Source organism: Echinops telfairi, unplaced genomic scaffold (genome assembly GCF_000313985.2).
Source record: "Echinops telfairi isolate 266 unplaced genomic scaffold, ASM31398v2 ScPeMD7_10;HRSCAF=50, whole genome shotgun sequence".
NCBI lineage: Eukaryota > Metazoa > Chordata > Mammalia > Afrosoricida > Tenrecidae > Echinops > Echinops telfairi.
In genome coordinates, this window is record NW_022103907.1 from 4610171 (window position 1) to 4624866 (window position 14696).

Sequence of the window (14696 nt, forward strand, 5' to 3'; positions counted from 1 at the left end):
GGTGGGGTGGGGGGTCCCGCGTGATCACACTGGTACTCTTGTCTGGTGCAACTCCCTCATGCCTCTTTCCTCTCGCTGTCTTGCTGCCCTGGGCTGATCCAGACCCAGCCTCCCAAGCAAGTCTCATGTTGGGGTCTCCATGATTCGTCTGCCACTCCCCCTCCTATAGCCTAGTCAGGGGGACCTCCAGGACATACTCCTCTTTTTCAGGGAGAATGACAATATGCCAGCCCCAAAGAAATCCTCCCTCTCTAATCTCTCAAATCCCATACATCAATCTTTTATGTCCCAGAGCTGGGCGAAGAGCTAAGGGTGGCAATTGAGTCTGCTCTCCTCCTTTGGCGCGCCTTACAGACATGAGTCAGCACACCACTTTAGAAAGATGGGGCGTTTGGACATGGGGTTTTTAGTCCCCCACTTTTAGAGTTTCAGAACCCAAACCCAAACTCGCCGTCATCTCGAGTCCAGGCTGACTCGGAGCGACCCTCTAGGACAGGGTAGAATTGCTCCTGTGGGTTTCCAAGACTGTCATTCTTTAAGCCAATCAAAGCCTTGTCTTTTTCCTGGGCAGGGGGCGGCTGGTAGCTTTGAACTGCTAGCCTTGCAGTTAGCAGCCCAACATGCCAGCAGGACTCCCGGAGTTTCAGAAAGCACCCCTTGTTCACATTCATGATACATGTGCAGGAAGAGGCAAGTATAGGCCCTTCCTTGCCCCAGTTCTTCAGCTTGTCATAGATCCTATCATCTTCCCCTGCTCTCGGACCGAAGGTTACATATTAAAAGGCTCCTTTGACTAGTGCTCCGTGGCTTCGAAAAAAAGGCTGATCTAGTAGTCAGACAGCCTTGTGTTCGGCCAGGCTCTCCCACTAAACATGCCCTCTCTGGGTTCACAGTTCCCATCTCTAAACAAAGACCATGAGCATGATGGTCCCCGTGGTCCTCCCCGTCTGGGAAGCCGGGTTGGTCCTGGGATATGCAAGGACAGGGCAGTGGAAGGGCAGCGAGGATGCCAGAGTCCTTTGGGCAGAGTCTGATAGCTCCACTCCCATCACCAGGCTGCTTTGCCTTGGATCACAAGGTTGCCAAAGGTCTGCCTCTGCCTTTGGGTCATGTACGCTCCCAATAATCCTGAAAATAGAGGAAACAAAAGGGCAGGACCCTGGGCTGGGGAGTCAGGGTGATCCGAGACCCTGTGGGTCAAGGAAGCTGCATGTTCTGAATCTCTTTGTCCCAGTGTCCCAAACGGGCACAGCTGGAATAGTTTCCAGCCCCCACCCACCCCACCCCGAGTAAAAATAAAAAGATGGGATATCCCCAGCTGTAAATCAATCATCTAATACTATTTCTGTCCTTCTCCCTCAGCTGGCGTTCCTCCTATAACCTCCATCCTGTCCTTCAGGCCTAACTTCCCAGCCACCTTGGCGCTCAGAGGCCCAATAACTGCTCTTTGACAACCGTTCAGAAGCTTGGCCACACCAAGGAGACAGCCAGCCCTACCGGTAGATAACAGAGAGGCATTCTGGTATCTCCGGCAATCTCCGTGCCTCCAGTCGGCATGAGTCAGCCCTGAGAGGCAAGTCTGCCCTCTATATTCAGTGGGCTTCCCAGGCTGCAAGGCCTAAGCTTGCTCTAAGCTTCCTGGAGAGTAACCGTCCCTGAGCAAGCTAGGAGCCCTGGCTCTCCGGCAGTGGCTAAGCTATGAATGAATAGGTCAGTGGTGTGAGCCCACCAGCCGCTCCATAAGAGAAGGGCCTGACCGTTTGCTCCTCCAGAGACTTCCGCCAAAGACAGCCGATGGGGGCAGTTGTACCCCACAGCACACAGGCCCCGCTGCCTGGCTTCTCTGTAGGGCATCTCCTGCCTGCTGTCACAGGGATTAAAACCAACGACAACACAAAACCTCGATAGCATTGAGCTGCTGCTAACTCAGCATCCCTCTGGGATGGGTCAGAACTGCCCCTGAGGGTTTCTAAGACGGTCACTCTTTATGGCAATAGAAAGCCTCTTCTTTCTCCCGCGGAGCTGCTGATGGTTTCAAACTGCGGACCTTGCAGTGAGCCGCCCCATGGATAACCCCCTATATACCACGAGGGGCTCCTTGCAGGGATTTTTTTAAAAGACTTTTGGGAGGATTAAAAAGAGACCCCGTAGGTAAAGCACTAGATTGGATACTCGGCTGCTAATCCTAAGGTTGTCAGGTGGGAACCAATCTGTCCACATCACAGAGGAAATGACCTCGTGATCCGTTTCCATGAAAATCAGTGAAGAAAGCCCCACGGCTTCACCACAAGACGGGATCAATCTCCTGGCAACTAACAAGCCATCTACACTCAAAGCCAAAATTGTCTTCCACTGCCAGCCTTTGGTCTAGAGAGCGGTCCCCCAAGGCTGACCCAGATCTTCCGAGAGCTACTCTGGGGAGATTTTTGTGTTTGAACTCCGAAATCAGCAGTGAATCCAGGTCCAGGAAAGACTTTGGAAGACAACTTGGTCACTTGGTGCAGTGTAAGATCCGGGAAGGGTGCTCAAATAACGAACCATAGACAGGAGACTGTTGTCTCATGTTCAATCTTCTACTGCCCTCTGCAGGAAGCAGTGTCACACTGCAGGCAGTTTTGAGCACCTTTTTGGAATTCGCCTTTGTAAACTGGAGAAAGCTTGCAGAATTAAGACACCAGGGGCAAGGGACAGTGTCGGAAGGGCAGAGCACCCCCATTGTGTATCATTCTTGAAGCATTCTCTCATTTGCTTTCTGTGATCATGGCTCTCCCACCTCAATCCCTTACACAGAGAGAAGCCGAGTCCTTGCGCCGCCCTTGGGGCCTCACTATAGCAAATGACAAGCCTCAGAGCATGTCCCAGGGCGTTCCAGAGAATCCCCAGATGGGCCTGGGTGGATCTCACTGCACATACATTTTGTGTCTAATGCACTTCAGTTTTAACCCCGTGGTAAAATAAATCACCAGTGGGTATAGAATATTTCAAAGGGAGTTTTTTAAGAAAGGAGAGAGAGAAAGAGAGAGAGAGAGAGAGAAATGAGTGTCTAGTGAGCATTTTCTAGAAATGAACTCTGACCCAGAGGTGGGAAGATATCAGCGTTTGGTGTGAGTAGGATGACTAATAACCATTCCTCGAGAGCCGACCAGGTGACAGTCTCATTTATTAGTGACGTCAAACACCAAGTTCAATCACGTGGTTCCCCAGGACCTGCTCTCCTCCTCCCCCAGAGCCGGGCCATCCGGCAGAGATGGAGTGTTTTAGACGCAGAAGATGCAGGACAGGGTAACGTCGCCCACTCTCCATCAGGCCCGAGAGTGAAGCGACCAGCTCTTAAACCAAGACGGGGCACTCCTTGTTGCTTCCGTTCTCCTTCCCAACCCTGGCACTTGAGAGAATCTAAGCAAAGTTCATCACGCCCAGTTACGGGGTAATAATAAAGGGGAAAAGTCTTCAAGAGCTGTAGTTATATAACCGGGCTGTGTCAGGTCACTTATTTATAGACTTTCAGAGCTGGAGAGGACCTGAGAGATTCTCTGGCCCGGCTCTCCATTTCCAGGATGAGGCGGCGTAGAAGGGACAACACCTCCATGGCCACAGCCATGCTAGCAGCAGACTTGGGATGGGAATGGGGTTTCCTGGGGGGTGGATCCTGATGTTGATGGCAACTGGGTAGAGATGATTCTGTCTTCAAAGGAGGGTGTTTAAGCCTGATCTTTTTGTTTCTTTTAAAGACCGCAAGGGAAAGCGAGAAGAAAGCTAGCACACACCATAGGGATCCGATGATGGGGGAGGCTGGGGGTTTTCTTTTATTAAACAATCTGACCCTGAGCCGCTTTAACAAAATTGGGTCTGATTCACTTTGTATGTGTCTCATTCCGGGGAGCCGAAGACGGCGAAAGGCTGTAATCTCACCGTGCTGCCCCATCACGCAAGGGAGTCTGGATCTGAGGTCACAAGAAGATGTTCATTGATTTGAAGGCAACATTTTCGGCGGAGGCACGCCGATGCACAATCACCTGGGTCTGCGGGAAGCCTCACTGAAGGATGGATGCTGTCCGTGATCGAAGTTAGACAGGCTGCCCAGAGAATTTGATCACGGCGATGGCCTTTGTAAGTTAGCATGATAAATGTATAGCATTCACATTTTTTCAAGCGATTATAAATACATGATTAAAACTGATATGAAGGAACCTTAATCTCATATTCATCACCTGGGCCTAACTGTTCTGAATCTGGGTATCATGATGTTTTCAAATCATTTTTTGATCAAAAGTTTCCGAGGTGTTTCATGTTCTCCCAAATGCCATCCTGGGGAACCCAAGCGTGGTCACCCTGCAACATTGATTGAGTCATGCTCTGCAGTCCACGCTGCCAGCTCCAAGGAGGTCCCACGGTGGCACACGACTCTTCTGGGACTTCCTCCTCACACCCTCAGGGACCAGAGAGGACAGTCTTCTGGGACACCAGTGGCACACTAGGGAAGAAGCAGAGAATGTTCACTGCCAGGCTCTTCCAAAAGCATAGGGCACAGTGCCCCCATCCACTCATCTTGCACACGTGCCACCTCCCGCCACTGCCAACACCATCCAATGACAACATTGCATCCTGGAGCCCCAGTCTTTGGCAATGTCCCCACGACAGGACTCCTGCCATGCTAGTCTTCCCTTAGGCATTGAACGATGTCCAGGTGGCCGGCACGAGATTAGGCTTTGGGGATATTTCCATGAGCAGCAGAGATCTGGCTGCTTCTTACGTAGTTCCCACAGCACCAAAAAGTATTGTTGGTTCCCAGGATGCACTGCTCCTGCGGCTCCATCCCCAGGATTCTAAAGCACAAGTGTGCTGCAACATAGGACGGAGGCTGGGGCAGGATGGGTCTGGGATCTCAGGTGTTCTGATGACTGAGGTCTGCATTGGGCAGCTGACAAGAAGCTAACCTTGCATAGTGTGAGCTTACTGGGAGTCCAGGCAGGACCTCTCCTCTCAGGTAAGGGGGTTTGGGTAAGAGTCAGCATGGAGACTGGGGTGGGAAGGTTCTGGGCTGTGGGAAGGTTCTGGACTGTCCCCTCTGTCTGGAAGCTCAATGCATTGTCTATGCACCTCTTTCTCTCCAACTGCATCTCCAGGCCACCCTGCAGAGTAGCCTTGCTGGCCCCTCTGTCTGCCTTACACTCTGAGCTGAGGTCTGGGGACGGGGGGGTCCTGTTGGATCAGGGGCTCCCATACACTCCCCAACTCTGAAATGCTTTGGATCCATGAGTACCCACTTGATCTATAAATCCAAAGACTAATCAAATGTCAACAGCTATCAGAGTATCGGGAACACCTCATTCTAAGCAGTCAACAGAGGCTGCAGTTGAAAAGGCAGTTGGAGAGCTCGGGATACGCAACCCTGGTGGCATTGTGAGATACACATTGGTCTGCTAACTGCAAGGTTGGTGGTTCAAACCCACCCCTCGCTGTGAGGAAGAATGAAGAGGCTGTCTGCCCCAGTAATGAGTCACAATGCTGGGGACCTTATACAGGGTCGCTATGACTGGGCATTGGCTTGATGGGAGTGGGTATGCACAGTGCCCTCTTCCGCACACCTCAAAAACTGGGCTGGCTCTGCTCCTACCATGGCTTTCTGTCACCAGGAATTCCTCCATGCTCAGTGTTCCCATCTCCTACCCTGACAAGGTTGCAGTGGGTCACAACATAATGCCACCATCTGTTTTCCTAGAAAGTTGCAAAATCCTCAAGGGCACCTCTGTGTCCTCAGGATCAGCATGCAACACGGTGGTCTCAGAACAAATGTGGTTGACTTCATTCATTCATTCATTCATTCATTCATTCATCCCATCCCCACCCCCACCCCCTCCATCTCCATAGTACTTGACACCGTGCCTTTAACAAAGAAGCATCTCAAATCGGCTAGCGACTGAAATGGAGGATTCGACTCTTTTGGACTTTTATGCATCACCCTCCTCTAGAGGGAAAAATCTGCAATCGGTGAGTTGTGACTATAAACTACATGCTCCACCCACCTGGGGACCCCAAGCTATGAGCTGCAGTTTTAGGGAGCTTTCGCATTCTTCTCCAGCAAGTCCACTTGAGTCTCTCACATTGCACGGTGGAGGGTGGCCAGTAATGCATCGCTGCCAGTGGAGACAGAACCCGCCACCTCACCTTCTTCCTTTCAGAACCTACCCCCGAATGCACAGGCCAGCCTTTGCCCCGGCCTCCCGCAGCCACAGCGGGCCCGTGAGAGGTAGCGTACCAGGGTAGTGAACTGGTCCACACAGGCATTGCGGATCTTCTCCGGGGTGGCAGGGCTGTCAAGCTGGAAGAGCCTCTTTGCGCTGTATTCTGCATGCTGAGCTCGAGCTGCGTGGATGGCGTCTTTGATGGCAAAGAAGATGGAGGCGGCCAGGAAGAGGGGTGGCTCGCCAACCGCCTGGACAGACAGAGAGCAGGGCAGGGACTCAGACCGGGTGGCCCCAGCCTCCACATCCCTGTAGTGGATGGACCAGGAGGCAGGGGTGGGGAGGAGACCTGCACAGTGAAGGCTATTGGTGCTGTCCAAACCTTGCCCTGCATGAATGCGCAGCACACCGATGCAGGCAGGCAGGCAGGCAGGCAGGCAAAGGTCGTCAGAAACCCGCAGAGCTGAGAACTCGTGTGTTAGGATGAGATGACATCTCGCCAGCCTGTTTCTTTTAACTCTTGCTGTCATCTTTTCAGATGACACACGCGTCCATACCATGCGTCACTCGAAGTTAGATCAGATGGTTGCCAGGTAAAGAGAAGACCATCGCTCTGGTGTGAGCTTTAATGCTTTCTCTACCATTTTTTTAGCCTAGAAGAATACTCTTATTATCCGTGACTTTGATAAGGAGTCCTGGTAGTGGTGTTGGGTAAGCGTTGGACTGCTAACCCCCCAGGTCGGCAGTTCAAACCTACCAGGCACTCTGTGGGAGAAAGAGGCGACTCTTTGCTCCAGTAAAGATGCACAGCATCAGCAAACCCCTATGGTGTCCTGAGGAGTTGGAATCAAACCGATGGCAGTGGGAAGGAGGTAGGGGTAGCCACTCTGATGAAAACATGTATAGGCGCTGTAGCTATACCTACAGCAGCTGCTGGACTCACAGGATAAGGACCCACTGAAGTGCCTTCTCCCCACCCACTGCCACCCAGTCTGTTCGGCTCCTAGAGAACCTATTGGCCTGAGGAGAAGTGGCCCGGGGGTTTCCAGACAGTAGTTGTGTAGAAAGCCTCATCTGGCTCCCTGGGAGTTGCTGGGAGCTTTACATGGCTGACCTGGTATTTAGCAACTCCACATGTAACCCACTCCACCCTCAGGGCTCCTGCGTCCCTTCTAGAAGAGATGACTTTGCACCCGCCCTCACAGAACGGGCCAAACCACCTGAATCAGGATACTTGTTTAAGATGCAGGTTCTGCCCGCCCCCCTCTCCCCCCTCCCCTGATCTCCCGACTCACCCTCTAGGGGTTGGCCCAGGGAGTCGCATTTTCATCACGAATCCTACCCATTCCGCATGGGGTCACAGCATGCCTCAGACCCCCACCCCCACCCCACCCCGAAAAGCAAAGCAAGCGATGAGCACATCAATGTGTCTGGTGGGTTACAAATGGCCACTCCCCTTCTTTCTTAGGCCTCAACCTGTCAATCAACTGAATCGATCTTCAACCATATTTTCACAAGCCTTCGGGCATGCTTCTCTGGTCCCAGTCACCAAAGGGGGTGAGTGGGTGTGAGCAAGGGGACCTCCCCAGCTGCCATGAAGCAGATGCACTGGCTGTGGGAGGCTGACGGGGGTACTAGGCCTGTGGAACCATCTCTCAGGGTCAAGTATCACAGGGGCACACCTGGCACAGGATTAGAAACCAGAATTTGACCTTCCTGGTGTGATTTAGGAATGTGAGTCTGCCCATCAGAGCCTGCTTCGGACAATGCTGGGTTGGTATCCTCGGCCGAGTTCAACTGGTTCTCGGGCAGAACCATCCGTTCCGCCACCACCTGCACCAAAGCCCTCGCAGGGCCTCTCGTGTCTTCAAGAAGATCGGAGCAGTGGACGACAGGGCCCCTGGTCGCCACCCGGGACCTCCCCCAGTGCAGCTCATGAGGCAGCCCAGACCCAGAGGGACAGGACCTTGGAGGCGTAGATGGCCTTCTTGTTCGGGCAGTCACGGAGCAGGGTCACCTGGAACTCGATGGGGATGCTGCCAAAGGCAGGGATCTTGTAGGTGCTGGGGCCTCTGGTGTGCAGACTCCCCTCAGGGGAGTAGTGCAGCTCCTCCAAGGTGAAAAGGCCGAGGCCCTGCACAAATGCCCCTTCCACCTGCAGACAGACAGAGACCATGGTCACCCCATCTCCCGGCCCCCAAAGGAGAGAGGCTGCTCCCCACACAGGCGCAAAGCTCCCACACCCCGGGGGGAGGCGTCGAGGGTGAAGCTAAAGGGAGCCCCCCAATACAAGCCTGCCCATCACCAGACATTGGCATTAGCACTGAAGACCAGTTCAGAACTGGTCAGCTATTCTAGGACAGTCCCCAGCGATGGGCACGATGTCACCCCACAACCTATCTCAGGGCAGATGGAGCCATGTTCTCCCTGTCTGCCATTAGAGAAGTGGCACCCTCCCAGTGAGAAGCAAGCTCACCATTGATAGCCCTGCCCCTTGGGGACCCACATTCCCTGCTGTGTGCTGGGGGAGGCCTCAGATCCCCACGAAGCCCCAAGAGAGGAGTCAGGTCATGGATAGTCGATTCTTAGAGACGTCCTTGAGGCCATTTCTAATTCCCACCTCCCAGCTGGGCTCCAGGAGAAAGAACGGCCCATGGTACCTTCCGATCCTCTCCCAGGACCCCTGCCACCATCTACTGCTCTGCACCCAGCCCCCTTCTCAGCACAGGGCACGGTGGCACCTCAGTGGCAGAAGGAGGTGTTCGGGGGCAAGGCCGTGAGTTAATCCTCTCCGAACCCCTACTGCCTCACAGAGGGACTACCTGCCCTTTGGGGGCCTGGCTCTAGAAGTTTCCAAAAATGGGTGTTTAAAGAATGGATGAGCAGATTAATGATTAATGATCAGACTTCTGGGTCCTCATGAATTGAAAAAAAAACTGGGAGAAACAATCATCGTCATCTTCCAACGGCTCAGCATTTCCATTCTCTCGTTCTTCCCACTACCTTCTCCTTTTCTACCACATCAGCTCAATCGGCCAAAAGTGGCCACCCCTGCCCCATGCTCCTCCTGCTCCAGTGTCCTCCTCCGGCCCCGCATGGGCTTCCTAGAGTCCCAAAGAGGCCCGGGTTCGGAAAGGAAGGAAAGGCGGGGGATTCCTCTGACCCCAGACCTAGCTGCCAGGGCATCGATCCCAAACTCAATCTCCATTCCACATGCTGCTCGTGTGTGTGTGTGTGTGTGTGTGTGTGTGTGTGTGTGTGTGTGCTGCTTCAGTCCTGCTTCAAACTGCCCGTGGTCGTAGGAGGGAGATGAGCACATCAGTGGCCAAGCCCATCACCACCCTGGTTCCTGTGAGCCTTACCTGCCCAATATCGATGGCAGGGTTCAGACTGTTGCCAACGTCCATGACGATGTCCGTGTGGAGGTTCTAAAGTTCGAGAAGAAAGAGATGTTGGAGAGGCTGAATGAGTTTTGGGGACCCTTCAGCTATAAGTCAAAAGCTCAATAGCACTTTGACCCGGGAGCTCTGGGTACCACTGCCATCAGCAGAACTGAGGTGTTAGCTCTTAGCAGCCAGCCCAGGAGATCGGGGGTGGGGTGGGGGGTGGGAGTGGCAGCACCGTCTTGGCAACATGGAACAGCTGCACACACTTGTGACTGAGCAGTTCATGGTCCGTCCATAGGATTTGAGGCTTCAGACCCGAGTCAGGGTCTATCATATCATGTAAGGAAGGTCCTCAAACTCTGGCCCGCCTGTTGCCTGTTTCTCAGAAGCCATGAGCTAATCAAAGGAACACTCGGGGCACAGCAGTTAAGGGTTGGCTGCCAACCCCAAGATCAGTAGTGCAAATGGTTCCCTGGGAACTAGATTTAGCCATCTGTGTCTGTAGAGATATCCAGCCTCAGAAATCCTACTGGGCAGTTCTACTCTGTTTGATAGGGTTGTTGGGTGTCTGAATCAACTTTGTAGCAATGGCTGGAGTGAAACTCATTATGATGATCATATGGAAAAATTAATAAGTGACTGGAAAATAAATAAAAAGACTGCTTAGTGACATGTGCAAATTCCGCAAAATTCAAATTTCAGTGTCTGGAAATCACCTTGCCTGATAGCACAGTCGGGCTTAACTGCATACACACTGTCTGTGGCTGCTCTCCTGCCGCAGCGGTAGAGGTAAGGATTGAGGCCAGGGGGGACCACCTGGTCCACCAGGCCTGAGAGAGTGACACAGTTTCCCCTTCACTGAAAGCGGATGCCAACACCTCTCCTTGTTTTCCCCATCCCCCATCTTCACGTGACAGCTTAGTAGTTTCTACACGGTCCCCACCCGCCCTAACTAGTAAAGTTGCCACTTCTTACCTTATGATCCCCTGTGAGGCAGTCAATCTCCACTTCAGAGCAAGCCACCCCATAGGTGAAGTAGTGGAAGGGGTTCCCTGAGTTTGTCTCAAAGCTATAGCCAAGGTTGGGTGTTCTGGGGGAGAAGAGAGAAAACATTGCCCATCACATACACAGCCTGTCCCCCAAGGTTTTGAGATCTAAAGGATTCCCCTCCCCACCCCCCATCCAGCTCTTTTCCAGGATAGTCCACGTGTTTGGAATCTTTTGAACCTGTTAATGAAACCTAGGTATTCCAGAATTTATTCCCCCTTGTCTTTGCTCTGTTTTTGCCAATGGCCCTTACATAAATCATTGTGAGTAGCCAAGGACCGTTTAGAACAGCGTGCTGGTCTCCATGGGAAACAAATGGAGATTTGCCTGAACCCGTGGAGGACCTGAAAGTCAAACTTCAAAGAATCTGCTGAATGAGAACCCAGGGACTTCAGAACCTCAAGTCTTGCTTGTGACTGTGGGCTATGCCCATAAATCTGCCTGCTCACATGGCTGCCTGTTTTTAAGGGGAAGCTAAAAAGATCAGGTGCTTCCACTAGCCTGGGTGCACACTCCAGCAGACACCCACCGGCCCACGTCACTTGCACCTCCTCTCCCCCTGGAAAAATCAACACATTATCCCAGGGAGATGGTCTTCATAGAAACGGGTTCACATTTTCAATCCTGAGTACCCTATACAATTCTGGGTTGTTGTTGTTGTTTTCTGTAAATTGTGTGTGCGTGCACGCGCGCAGGTGCCTGTACGTGTTCACGTACACAGAGTTCCTAACACACTATAGGTTGGATTTCTTATGGGTGCGAACCTCTCATGTGCTCTGTACTCACTGAAGGGTTGGAAGCTTGAGTCCACCCAGAGACACCTTGAAGAAAAGACCTGGCCATTTACTTCCAAAAACTCAACCACCAAAAACCCTCCGCAGCAGAGTTCGGCTTTGACACGTGTGGGATCCCATGCGTGAGAACTGACTTCATGGGAAACTAGCTGGTGTGTTACACACAAGGCTGCCAAAACCCTCACTGCCATCAAGTCAGTCCCAACTCACAGCCGCCTCAGAGGACAGGTGCAACTGCCTCTGAGTTTCCCAAGACTGTAACTTGCAATAGAAAGCCTCCTCTTTCTCCCTCAGAGTGGCTGGTGGTTTCGAACTGCTGACCTTGGAGTTAGCAGTCCAACACGTAACCCCTATACCTCCAGGGCTCCCTACAGGACACAGGAATAAAGTTAACCAATGTGCTCAGAACCTCCACGAGAAAAAAAACCAAGGCGGGGCTGAAGGGAATGTCTTCTCTTAGGAGGAATCACCTCCTCTGTTCATCCAGGGCCTGCTGGGCAGTATGTTTGTCCTATCAACTGCAGAAGCGGGATATGAACTGAAGGACATTTGTTTGTGTAGGGCAAATGCTGCATGACCCACCGAGCATGGGCAAGGCATGTCTTCACCTAAAACATACATGACCATTTGTACATTCCCACAAAATTGTTCTGAGCACACGTTAAAGTGTTTTTCTTCATTTAAAGTGTTTTTCTCATCTAGCAACCTGCGAAAGAAGAGGCCCTAGTTAAATTTCTCCGAGTTACACCCCTCAGTGACAACTGACAGTCAATGTGGCCCGATCTTTTTGCAGCTTCTAGGTCAGAGGGGCAGGGTCTCTGTCTATCCATGCTGTGACTGGGATTTAAAGTTGCCCAAAAGATGAAGCACCAAGTGAAGGAATGCATCAATACTTAAGAGCCCAGTTAGAAAGCAGGTCTCCTGATAGGGCACCTCAGGCTTTTAGCCTTCTGCCACATCACAGAGTGGTCTCACACGTGTGAGAGCATCTTTAAACTGAAATCAGAGGACATCCCAGGAAGAAAGGAGCTCTGATGGGTCTGCTCCCCCTGCATCAGAGGTAGGATGACAACACGGACTCACCTGTAAAATCCAGTAGCCGACAAGCTCACGGCACCCATGTAGGCCGCTGAGACCTGAAGAAGAGGAAATGACCGTCAGGCAGGGGCAGGGGTCTCAGAGATCATGGTGTGCTGAAACCCGGACCTGCCATAAGGTTTGGTGGGCTCACCCCCCTCACCTGGAACAGAGTCAACTTCCACAAGTAAGGGACTCTTCCTTGTCTCCTTTGCCCCTAGCACCTGTACCCTGTCCTCATCCTCTGGAGCCTGGATCACTGCCATTGCTCTTCCGTAGCCTTCCTGCCTCTGATCCAGCAGCCAGATGCATCCCATTTTCACCAGTTCAACAAAGACAATACCTACTTTTTGTTGTTGTTGAGTTCAGTGACCAGGTTGTTAAAATGGCACTTGTAATCTGGGTTCTCTCTGAGGGACGCCCCATGTGGAATCACCAATTTACATTCTTTACTCTCCCTTTTATAAATAATTTATCTATAATGACATCCCATCTGTAAACTAGGTACTGTCATTCCATTTACTCAGGTCCTATTTTATATTCCTTAGTAGCATCTTACATTTTATCCATGGTGGTATTACTCATTATTTGCTAGAATAATTCCTGTGGATGCACTTTCTGTTCAAAGCTCTTTGTATTTGTCTTCTGTAATTAGCTTTTTGGTTATTGGTGATGTGAGGTTCACTTGAGCAATAGACTATTCTAAGCACCTATCGTAATGTTCATTAAGTACACCGATACAAAAAAATGAGATGGGACTAGGCTGATGATATTTATTTATTAATTTCACAAAACTCATTATGTCGATGACATACTGCATTTTTGTTCCCTTTCCTTTGTTATACCAGTAGGTGAATGTAGAATGTAAAGGGACTGAGTGCCAAATAACCAGAAGGGTGACCGCTGTCATGCATTTCAGCTCTGTGTGACACCCCAAATTCCCACAAGATATGATGAATGAATGATGCAACTCCTGGAAATATTCAGAGAGCTTAAAATATTGTCAGAACAATTGCTGTAGGTTCAGCAGAAGTGGAAAGGGGTTTTTCAAAGATGAACGTAACATGTTCAGAGAAGAGAGGTCGCCTGTTTCTAATAGATCAGATACATTGACTGTGGCCTGATTGGCCCACCTCCAAGGGAATGGGATCCTGTGCTCCTACAATGGAAAAATGGTTAAGGACAAATCATATAGTCGATGATGCTCAGATGAAAGTGAAGATGCCAATAAGAAGGAACACGGAAATGTCTTAAACAACAGTTTCGTTGTTTTTGTCAGGTATTATTTAATATTCTTTCATTAACATTTTAAAACTCTTATAACATAATCTAGTTGTGTCTACCTCTTTTATTGTTCTTATTTACTGACTGTATGAAATAATAAACTACCTTTCATCATATTATTTTTTTTAGTCTTAAAATGGTCATTGGGGCAATGAACCAGGTGTGACATGATCTGAATCCCACCACTGCTCCAATCATCCCAAGCCCACCATGTAACCCAGCCGACACCCTGCAGTCAGAGGGACTTTCTTAGCACAGCATGCTGTCCCTGCTATTCCCGTCCTCCTAAGGACTCAGTCCCCTCTCTGGCCTGTAAAGCCAGCCAGCCCAACTGAACCTACAGTCTGGGGAGAGGGGCCAGCATGCCCCATCCACACAGAAGCAGACTGGGAGAGATGAAGAGAAAGAGAGAGCCCGACTGGACCCCACGCTGGCACACCAGGCCCAGAGGATGGCTTCCCTGTGGGGAGCTAATGGAACTGGGCAACCAACAATAGCTCATGTCATGTTGTCCCCTTACTGGAGCAGAGGGTGACAGAGGACATTTCTGGGGTCACATGGTGGGGAGGTAGTGCGGTCTGAAGCCCCTACAGCGGAGCAAGCCAAGAAGGGAGCATACCAGACCAGCAGCTGGAGCAAGGCAGAGCTGAGAAGCCCCCAAGGAGGGGGGGCCCGGTGGGGAGGGGCAGTTCCTGGACAATCATGAAGGCCAATGAACAGACCCGGGATTTTTGAAAATTCTTCTCTCTTTTTGTTCTTTTCTTTTCTCCCTTTTCTTTTTCTTCTTGTTTTTTCCTCTTTTCAATCTTTCTTTCTTTTTTATCAGATGGGGTGTGCATAGCTATATAGGATAGGTACAGGAGGCATGCCCTAGGAGAGAGCAGCGGGACCAACGGTCCTGGGGAGTTGCAAGTAAGGTCAGC

At 51.2% G+C, this 14696-nt stretch overlaps 1 protein-coding gene across 1 annotated transcript in view; it reads right to left on the reverse strand.

Annotated features, from left to right (window-relative positions):
* Window positions 1-3142: 3142 nt before the first annotated feature.
* Window positions 3143-14696, reverse strand: part of XDH (xanthine dehydrogenase) — a 67709-nt gene continuing 56155 nt past the window's right edge. Inside the window, exons 31-36 of the mRNA XM_004711150.2 lie at window positions 12496-12548; window positions 10547-10661; window positions 9548-9613; window positions 8152-8340; window positions 6260-6436; window positions 3143-4474 (exon numbers count right to left, since the gene is read on the reverse strand). Coding sequence (XP_004711207.1) covers window positions 4424-4474; window positions 6260-6436; window positions 8152-8340; window positions 9548-9613; window positions 10547-10661; window positions 12496-12548 — 651 coding nt within the window. The 3' untranslated portion in view covers window positions 3143-4423. The remainder of the gene's footprint in view (window positions 4475-6259; window positions 6437-8151; window positions 8341-9547; window positions 9614-10546; window positions 10662-12495; window positions 12549-14696) is intronic.